This window comes from Diceros bicornis, chromosome 5 (assembly GCF_020826845.1).
Source record: "Diceros bicornis minor isolate mBicDic1 chromosome 5, mDicBic1.mat.cur, whole genome shotgun sequence".
NCBI classification, from domain to species: Eukaryota; Metazoa; Chordata; class Mammalia; order Perissodactyla; family Rhinocerotidae; genus Diceros; species Diceros bicornis.
In genome coordinates this window covers 31,710,720-31,720,919 of record NC_080744.1, presented here as the reverse complement: position 1 = coordinate 31,720,919, position 10,200 = coordinate 31,710,720, and the positions used below count along the sequence as shown (strand labels likewise).

At 40.4% G+C, this 10,200-nt stretch overlaps 2 protein-coding genes across 7 annotated transcripts in view; one reads left to right on the top strand and one right to left on the bottom strand.

The window, feature by feature from the left end:
* Positions 1-338: 338 nt before the first annotated feature.
* Positions 339-5,066, top strand: EMC4 (ER membrane protein complex subunit 4). 2 transcript variants are annotated; one of them, XM_058541152.1, is made up of 5 exons: positions 342-515; positions 854-968; positions 3,656-3,809; positions 4,126-4,286; positions 4,500-4,622. In XM_058541152.1, exons 1-5 carry the CDS (start codon positions 430-432, stop codon positions 4,533-4,535), a joined length of 552 nt encoding a protein of 183 aa, XP_058397135.1. In that variant the 5' UTR covers positions 342-429; the 3' UTR covers positions 4,536-4,622. The 2 variants fall into 2 exon arrangements, with proteins under 2 accessions (XP_058397137.1, XP_058397135.1); XM_058541154.1 differs by lacking the exon at positions 4,126-4,286 and having other exon boundaries at positions 339-515; positions 4,500-5,066.
* A 467-nt stretch (positions 5,067-5,533) lies between these two features.
* SLC12A6 (solute carrier family 12 member 6) overlaps positions 5,534-10,200 on the bottom strand; it is an 82,293-nt gene continuing 77,626 nt past the window's right edge. For all 5 annotated transcript variants that reach the window (XM_058541147.1, XM_058541148.1, XM_058541149.1 and 2 more), the window contains 4 exons: positions 9,684-9,791; positions 9,290-9,474; positions 8,771-8,904; positions 5,534-7,857 (listed from right to left, as the gene is read on the bottom strand). In XM_058541147.1, the coding sequence (XP_058397130.1) occupies positions 7,766-7,857; positions 8,771-8,904; positions 9,290-9,474; positions 9,684-9,791 (519 nt within the window). In that variant the 3' untranslated portion in view covers positions 5,534-7,765. The remainder of the gene's footprint in view (positions 7,858-8,770; positions 8,905-9,289; positions 9,475-9,683; positions 9,792-10,200) is intronic.

The window sequence follows — 10,200 nt, the reverse complement described above, 5'->3', positions numbered from 1 at the left end:
TCGCTCAAGATCACAAAATCCGTGGTGAAGCCAGGATTTAAACGGAGATCTGAATCTTGTGTTCCCGTGATCACGGAAGAGCTCAAGAAGCTTTTCTTGGCTTCAACTCCTAAAGCAGAGTCAGTACAGACTTTCCCTGTCCCGTAGAGCGCACCTCAGAAAACAGGCCTCTTCAGAAAGGAGGAAAACGCGCTGAAGTGTCTCTAAAAAGCTAAACTCCACCTGCTCTGCCTCCTCGCCACTTCTCTAGCTCGGAATACCTTCCCTTCGATCCTCCTCCCGCCGCTTTCCGGGGCGGAAGTGACGCGTATGCGACGCGCCGGAAGTGGGCTTGCAGAGAGACAGGAAGAAGTTGCGGGCGCAGTGGACCCGAGCCCCGGCTACGCTTTAGGGTGAAGAGCTTTGCCGCTTTCGTAGGTGGCAGTTGCCATGACGGCCCAGGGGAGTCTGGTGGCCAACCGAGGCCGGCGCTTCAAGTGGGCCATTGAGCTGAGCGGGCCTGGAGGAGGCAGCAGGTGAGGAGCCGGGGCGAATCTCGACAACAGAGCCTCCACCCCAGATCTGCCCCAGAGGAATAGGACCTGAGCCCTCAGGAACAAGTCTCTGAAAAGGGGGAGTGGCACAGAGACGTCTCCTGGGGAGCTAGCGGCTTCTTTGCCGTGTTGGTTGCTGTGTCCAAAAGATGCTTATTTCAGTCTTCTCAATAGGCCAGGGCCTGACGAACCCGCGAGAGGGCTCGGTCTAATCTGAGTAGGAGCGTCTGAGGATCTTGATTTCTGTGATTAGTAGAACAGGAAATGTGGATACTAAGTATGGGATGTTGCAGCCTTAGTTTCTTGGTTTGGTTCTTTAGGGGCCGAAGTGACCGGGGCGGTGGCCAGGGAGACTCGCTGTACCCAGTCGGTTACTTGGACAAGCAAGTGCCTGATACCAGCGTGCAAGAGACAGACCGGATCCTTGTGGAGAAGGTACAGAGGTGTAGATGTCACCGTAGTCCTTGGGCCAGTCCTGACCTACACACCCACCCTCCTCTCCCAGACAGCTTATGGATATCTTATTGTACGTGGCCGTTATCCCGAATGTTTGGTAGCTCAACTGCTTGAGATTAGTGTTAAAGTAGTTTACATATCAGCTCCAAAGTGCTTACTGATCGGAAAAATAAAAGGTGTTTGAACATAGGTATAAGAAAGTAGGTTGAAAATTATCTGGCAACGCCTTCCAATTGGAGTCCTCCTTTTCTACTCTTAACTGCTCACTGCTTCTTATTACCTTCACCTGTTATCCTGGTCTAAGCCACTTCATATCCTACCACTTTCCACGTTGTTCACTCCACGCTAGTCAGAATGGTCTCCTTGCTACTCCTTAAATATGCTAGGCAAGCCTCCATCTGAGGCTTTTTGTACTTGTTTTTCCCTTTTCCTAGAATAATTTTCCCCCAGATACCCTTATGACTTGCTCTCTCACCTCCTTTAGGTCTCTCAAATGTTACCTTCTTAGTGAAGCCTACCCTCATGGCACTCTGTATCCTGTTTTCCTACTTTATATTTCTCCATGTCATTCATATATATGATGTAGTTATTTTATTAGCTGTCGTTTTCACTCTTGTAAGCTCCATAAGAGCAGAATTTTGTCTCCCAAGTGCCTAGAACAGTGCCTGGCACTTTCTTTCCTCTCAGCCTTAATATTGTTCAATACTAAATGATCTTTGTTGCACGAAATGCAGTGATTTCCGCAACATGAAAACGACAGAGCTGTTATCAGTGCTTTTCTTGATAAGTATCTACCTATCATTTTTCATCTCAGTACATCAAAGTGTAATATGAATAATACATGATAGTAAAGTATTATTAAAGTGGCTTTATTTTAAAGGTAGATTATCATAAAATACTTCTTTTAGAACAGTTTTGTTGTATGGAGATTTGATTTTTAAACTCCCGCATAAATGATCTTCTATGTAAATGACGAATTAGGGAACTGTTTACAAATATGGCCATTTATTCTTTTAATGTGAATAAACCCAAATGGATAGTGGTATATTATTCTTTTTATATAGCTAGGTTTACTTTGTTAATATTTTGTTTAGGATTTTTGCACTTAAGTTCATGAGTGGTATCAGTCTGTAAACTTTTCTCCTAGTGTCCTCGTCAGGTTTTGGTATTTATGAGGCCCCATATAGTTCGTTGTAGAATATTCCTTTTTTTATTCCCTGAAAGAGTTTGTATAAAATTGGCTTTATTTTTTCCTTCAATGTTTAGAATTTGCCAAAGGAAACCATCTGGGCTTAATTACAGAACTAGTTTCTTAAACAGTTATAAGCTATTTAAATTTCCAATTATGCTATTTAGGTAAGTCATATTTTTTTCTAGGAATTTATCTATTTCCCAAAATTCATAGTATGATGACAAGACCTATAGAGATGTCCCTTTTTATATTCCTGATGAATATTTATCTTTTTTTGTCTTCATCAGGCTCAACAGTATTGATTTTATTAATCTTTTCAGCAAAACACCTTTGGCTTCTTTGATGTAGAGAAAATTTCATTAATTTCTGCTCTCCTTTTTCCTTTTCATTTCTAACTTTATTCTTTTTCTAACTTCTTGAAATAGATGCTTAGATACTTTTAGTCTTCTAATATGTATTTAAGGTTATAAATTTCTCAGAGCTCTAGCTGTGTCCCACAAGTCTTAATATGTGGTATTTTTGTTATCAGCTAATGATATTTCTGTTTTCCATTGTAATTTCTTGATTAGTGGCTTTGCAACACATAGAGGATTTTATAGTTATCTTTTTGTTATTGACTTTTGGCTTATTTGCATTGTAATCAAAGAACATGCTTTTTATGATTGAGTTCTTTTAGAGTTAATGACACTTTCTCCATGGCTCAGAAACTAGTCAGTTTTTGTAAATGTCTCGTGTGTTGGAAAAGAATGTGGATTCTGCAACTGTTGGATGTAATGTTCTGTATGTCAGTTGGGTTAAGTTTGTTAATAATGTCATTAAAATCTTCTGTGTCTTGATTTGTCTCTTTGTCCTATTAGTTATTTATTGAGGTGTGTTGATCTCCTACTATGTGAATTTATCTGTTTCTCCAGTTGTGGATGGGACAATGATAGATGCAGAAGTACAAGAGCAAAAGTAGGGAATATTTTTTTTTTTGTGTGAGGCAGACCAGCCCTGAGCTAACATCCGATGCCAATCCTCCTCTTTTTGCTGAGGAAGATTGGCCCTGCACTAGCATCCGTGCCCATCTTCCTCTACTTTATATGGGATGCTGCCACAGCATGGCTTGACCAGTGGTGCGTTGGTGCACGCCCGGGATCCGAACCTGCAAACTCTAGGCCGCCGCAGCGGAGCATGCGAACTTAACCACTACGCCACCGGGTCAGCACCAGGGAATCTTTTCTTTAGCAGAAATCATGGGAAAAATGCCCTCTGAAAAACCCATAGGGAAAAACAACAAATGTTGAGGATACCTTATCTTTCTTTAGAAGTGTGAGCTTCCTGTGGCAACATGGGGAAGGGTAGAGGTGGTGAAATTCAGGAGTTAGCTCAGTCAGAAGCACAGAATTGGGAATTGTGTTCATTTGACTTTAACATCAGTGATAAATGTGGGACTGAGAATAATGATCAGAGGTTAAAATTGTGTTTGTTTTAGCGCTGCTGGGACATCGCCTTGGGTCCTCTCAAACAGATTCCCATGAACCTCTTTATCATGTACATGGCAGGCAATACTATCTCCATCTTCCCTACTATGATGGTGTGTATGATGGCTTGGCGACCCATTCAGGCACTTATGGCCATATCAGCCAGTAAGTATTCTTGAAATAATAACCTTTACTTAAGTTTTAAAAATTAAAGGCAAATTCTTAGGCAAAACGTAATTAGAAATCTTTGGCACAGCTCTTACCTAGTTGCAGGAGGAGAGTGTGGAGGGTGGTGATGGTAGTGGTGGTGGCATGTGGGGGAAACAGTGCTTATTACGGTTTTTTGTTCACCTTTAATGGTCCTATTTGCTCTTACTATGGGTCTGTCTATATTATTTATATTTTTTAAATATATGGCCTGATTGATTCATATTGAAAAAAGAAGTTCTTTGGGTTTTGACACTTTCTTTTACCCCACCAGCTTTCAAGATGCTAGAAAGTTCAAGCCAGAAGTTTCTTCAGGGTTTGGTATATCTCATTGGGAACCTCATGGGTTTGGCACTGGCTGTTTATAAGTGCCAGTCAATGGGACTGTTGCCTACACATGCGTCAGATTGGTTAGCCTTCATTGAGCCCCCAGAGGTAAGGAAAAGAAAAGTTAAATTCTGGGCAGTTGTAATATACAGTAAATAGCTGGCCCATTTGATGGTGGGGGATTAGCTGGTATTAGAGCTCATTTCTTAAGAAATAGATCCATTAGGAGTTTGCAAGTTGTTATTTTTTAAGGGTAAAGCAAAATAGATCTTGTGATTAAACACTCATTCACCACTTAATATTTACTTTTTCTTGTTTCAGAGGATGGAGTTCAGTGGTGGAGGATTGCTTTTGTGAACCTGAGAAAGAAGCACCTGGTGCCTATTTGGATCTCATTTACAACCTTCTCTATGCCCCGTGGCTCCTCCTCAGCACACTAACCTTATCATTCACGCTGAAAAGAACCAAAAGCTTTCTTTTCTCCATGGTGAGGAGACAAATCCTAGAAAGACAATGTACATGTCACTGCAAACACAAAGAAACTATACCACAACCCTTGACCGAAAATAATGTAGAAAACTTTATTTATGTTTCCAGTACAGAGCAAAACAAAGCCACAACTCTATGTAAACAAAAGAATGGTTGCTGCTAAATCAAGAACCACAGCAGCATCTCCTTTTAATAAATTAAATGGTTGAGAACAATGCTTAAAAAAAGTTGCACAAGTTTCCCTTAAATCTATTTTCCTTAATATTTCACTTCTATTTAATACAAGCTGGGACATAAAAATTCTGTTGGAGACACTTGTGGAAAATGTGAGAAACGGATGCTCGATTCAGATTATACATGATGAAAAGAAAAATAAACCACACAAAAAGAGCACATAAATACGCTTACAGCATAACTCTTACTTTAATATCCACAATAATGGGTTTGTAACACATTTAGGGGGGAATAAAGATTGGCGGGATTGTTGGGGCCACAGGAATCTGAGGCAATGGAAGATAAAAGTAGTGATCTTTCCCCTGCCAAGAGGAACCTGGCACCTGTCAAGCAGATGCTGCAATTCAAACTTCAGCTTTTAAGATAGCTATAGAAGGCAGAGGGCCAGCAGTTGGAGAATGTATATTATCATAACCTGCCCTGGTAAAGTCATAGCTAAGACTTAAAAGCTAGATCTTATTCAAAAGGCAGGAGGAGGTCTTTCCTTTCTCTTCCTCCTTGAAACACAAAGCCCCTTCCCCTAAGGTGCATTCTCTCTCAGGTTTTCGGTATTGCTTTATTTGCAGTGATTAAAAGAGATAAGACCCTTTGCAGACAAACAACATAAGCAACACAGACATGAAACATAGACATCTCTAGACAAAGATGTCTAAATCTGGCCTAAGAACCATTTTCCTGTGTAATGGTGATTTTGTGTTTTAGGGGCTGAAGCAGTGGCTGTATTAGCTACGAATTCCTTTGTCTCTTTAAAAGATTCTTACAGAGCTCTTATCACAAAAAGCTCTTCTAAAACTAACTTTATTTTCTGCTCATATTTTTTCTATATGGAAAAAAATTATATATAAAGATCACTTGGGCCAGAGGGTGTGTGTTAATGTAGAGGAATTCCTGGGCAGCCTGACCTTTAGAGCGTGGGGCTTCGATATCTTGGGTCCTAGGGAACCTGTCCCACTGTTGTTGGACTCAACTAAGCAATGGAGTGTTGCAATGGAAGTTGTAAACAATGCTTCTACCCTCTGCAAGAAGGAGCAGGAAAAAAAAGACTAAGGTTTTGTCTGCTTTGCTACCCTGACTGGGCCTGGAGGTTGAAAGAAGAGCAAAATCAAAATGACTAATTTCTTAAGCCATATTGCAGGGTTTTCTACTCTGTCCAAAAGGGTCAAATGGATAGTCTGCTGGCACATAGGTCAGCTTGCTCCATATCCTATTGAGTAGTCAAAAAAGAGTGGCACTATTTATCATTAATAAAGTGAAATTCAAAAGCAGCCATGAATACAGGCCAGACAGTTTTTCTAAATATCTTCCCTGTAAAAGAAATGAAGATTTCACATATTTGAAATTACCATTCAGCCACACAGGGTAGTTTTCCCTATGCTTGAAAGCCAGGTTTTTTGTGATCAGTAAATTAGCAAATACAAAGCTAATCTTGCACAAGTATGTATTTGACACAGAGCTTTCTGAAAATAAAACTGAAATAGCAGAAGACTGTTGGCTTGGATAATTTCTTAGTTTAGAGCCAAATTTCTGCAGTCAGAATGAAGAATGAAATTGAAAGGGAAAAAGAAAAATGCTCATACTCTGGGCATTTAGGTGAGTGCCTCAAGTCTTCACTATGGCTTTGGAAATGAGTCCACAGGTTTCTTAGTGAAAGAAAAGTTTCTTGAATCAGGCCAATGCCAACTGTATGCCACTTATGTGATGTAGGTAAGAAGAGTAGCAGCAGCTCGGTAACTTTGGCACTCTGGAAGGAATATGGCTCTAGAACTTGGAATTCCACTGCTGGATTCTCCATTTAAAAGACAGTCCAAAGCTTATAAGGGAAGGATTTTAGCCAGTCTTCCTAGTATTTGTTCATTTGATTTTTGACCTGTGCCTGCTAACCCAGAGGGCATAAAAGGGAGAAGGAAAGGAGAACCTATTGGTCAATGTGCATCATCATCTATATTTCTTAGGTAACAGCTTATATGTTATGCCCATGTCACTTAGGTAACCACAGACTGTATTTCAGTAAATCTTAGTAGCTACCTTTTGGAGTTCCCTTAGTTTGGTCATTTGAAAAGAACCTGAAAGAAATAATTTTTACTCCACTCTTTAAAAAACAATTTCCATGGTAACACTACCTGTATTACAGTCTTAACCACAGAATGGGTTTTGAGAAACAGGTGAAATCTATACCACACAGTATGTGTACTTAAACCTGGTATTTTGGGGGAATCTTGTTTTGGAGGAAGAAGTAGAGGCTGCAGCCATGTTTCAGTTTCTGTATATTAGTACCCTAATATAAAATGAGAGCTGGAGAGCAGTGGATTGATGTATTAAAGAAAATTAGCTCAAAAAGATTTTCATCTTGGCTTGCCACAGGTTACCTCCACAAGGATGTTAGGTCCCCATATATTTGGCCATGAATTCTTATGATGAGGCTGTGTCTCTGGCTGTTACTCCTGTGGTGTCATCATCAAACCATGACTTCTGAGACTCATCTTTAATGCTGGATGAGTACTTGCTTTTTGTCTTCAGTTGAACTTCTAGCATCCCTTTTGCCAATTCATTTTATTCGCTTAGCTAGTTAATCTTAACTTGCCTTCAACTGGTACAGACATGGCTTTTAGGACCTGACTATTGTTCTGATGTTGAGGGGATATTTGCTGCTTCTGTAAGGACAGCAGATCATATGGTAGCGAAGAGCAGCTCTATTTGTACTTTTTTGCGCAAGTACTTGAGGCTCAGCTCATCAAGAGTTCAGTGTGATGTGTACAGAACACAGGCCTCCAGTCGATAGGAGTGGTAGTAAAGAGCTGGCACTTCCATGGAGGATGGAAGCCTTTTAGGAAAGGTGAGGCCATGCAGAGTCATTCAGGAGTAGATTATGAATAAATGGTGATCACTTCACTGCCACCACCTCGGACAAGGAGGACTCGCTCTAATCCCTCAGTTAGCACTTCTAGGAACTCCATGTCTTCAGAATTTGTCAAGGAGACAAACAGGCAGGAGAAGAGCACACTTTACAACCTGGCGTCATGATAATCTGAGTTTTATCTTACTACAAAGCTACAAAAAAAAAAAGCTGCTAGTTTGAATTATTATATACTCAGAATTGGAGAAGTCTGAACTCTGTTAAACTCAATTTAACCCTGTGAAGTAATCCAGGGATCTAGTCTTTTTGCATATATAAGACTCATTTGTCAGATTTTTTCTGAATGTTATTAAAAAATAGGGAAACCCACAAGTAATTGTTATCACTACATAGTAACATAAGCCAAAAGAGAAGAAAAAGCCACAACAGGGCAGCTTCTAAGAGTGCTCAAGAGAACCCAAGTAATTTCTAAGTGAAGCTGCTCAAGTTAGATTTTTCTTTTCTCTTCTAACCTCTTTTCCTTAATGCTACTGGTGGGAATGGGCCAGTCTACGCCACTACAGTGCTGAAGGGGTCCCATAAAAACAATCCTGGGATCAGGGTATGAGGAAGAACCTTTATCTCTTTTTTTCCCCTCAGTTAGAGGAGGTTCCACTTCAAGTGCTTCTCTCTTTACTCCATCCAAAAGAAAGAGGCTTTGCCAAGTGGGTAGAGCCTGAAAAGGGGAAAGGATGTGGGTATTCTGTCTCTAGGACACTGAATGTTAGAAGGCATGTTGCAAATATACCACCTAAAGTCTCTTTAGGGTTCAGAGAGAACATATTACACCCACAACTCCCCCAAAAGAGATTAACCTCACTACTCTGTAAGAATCCTTGCCTAAGACTTTTAAGAGTCTTCCCTCCTCAAGAGGGAAATGGGGCATGGACAATGAGTTTTACAGTTACCCAGTGGTCTCATCTAAGAAACAGACTAAGATCTCCCATACTGGTAGCTCCACTCTTGGAAAGGATACAGTTTTCATCACCCTCAGGGTTTCGGGGTGGCCCTGGCATATTCAACAAAACCAGCTTTGCGTCATGGGACTTGTTAACTATAACCTCATTGAGTTTCACAGCTGTATGCATCCGCCTCACATTGGACTGGTCCCTGTGGGGAAAGAAACAGGTGGTTAAGGCAAAGAGAAAACCAGGCATTGAGCCAACCTTAAAAAACTTGAGATACAGAGTTTTTCTTTGAATATGAATAATGTAATGAACAAATGATTTCCTTATAATATTAATATCCTGAATTTTCTCACTCTACAATTTTTCACTGTTTTATATCAGGAACACACTATGGAGAGGAAGAAGGATGGTTAGCTTGTGTTGAATGTTAATTGGTAGCTGATATGCATAGGCAAACAATAGAGAGATGGCTGGATTTGGGGTGAAATGAAGAAGAGACTCCATCCTGTGTATCCAGGCAAAGTCACATCTGTGGCACTGACCAGGATACTATGTTATGTGATAAGCTTGTGAGCTGGAAAACTTACGGACGCATGTTAAGCAGGTCCTGGAATCCTTCCATTGACTTAGCCTTTTGCCCCCGGGATGCCATGTACTTGTCTTTTGTCCAAGTCATGTGCACCTTCTCCTGATAGGTTTCTGTCTCTTCATCCTCATCAGAGCCAATGCTGGTCAATCGTAGCATTGAGTTCCGATCTTTCACCAGCTGTGCCTGAGGAAGGCCCAACACAGCTATGACTCTATACCCAATTTTCTCTCATGCTTCATCTTCAATTATTTTGAAACAATAATGTGGTTATAGTGGAATAACTGATAAAGTGAGAAGGAAAGAATCTGTCATCTATGAGAACAATACGGTATCATCCCTTTCAGTGACAGACTTCATAGGGCCAAGGTTAGATCGATGCAGCAAGGTCTCACCTCTCTGTCCCGCTCTGTTTTGGATAGACGCATGTGTCGGAGCATCTGGGACCTTTGCTCCATCATCAGGGTGCGCTCATAAGTATAAGCTGATATGTCACTGTCATGCTGCCAAAGATATCACACAGAGTGGGCAATAAGCACAAAGGAGAAAGAAGGACAAACCATACATTTTCATTTCCACTCACTAAATTAACAGAGAAAGTATCACAATATCAACCTAAGTTTCATTCACTCCTATTTTGTTTAGTCATTGAGCTACATAAATACAATATTGTAGACTGTAGATCAAATCCAGAAGCCCTGAGAGTCTTTTCCATAATCTAACTATTACATATATGTTTCCTGGAATCACGAAACACAGACTCTAGTCTTTCTCTTTTTTTTTAATACTGCCAGGTTATACATAAAAAAAAGCTATGTGTTATTTTAGCATGAATATATTAATTAAAACTTAATAAAACTTTATTAAGCAGACAAAAATCTGGCAGAAATATAAGGGCTGTGTAACAAACAA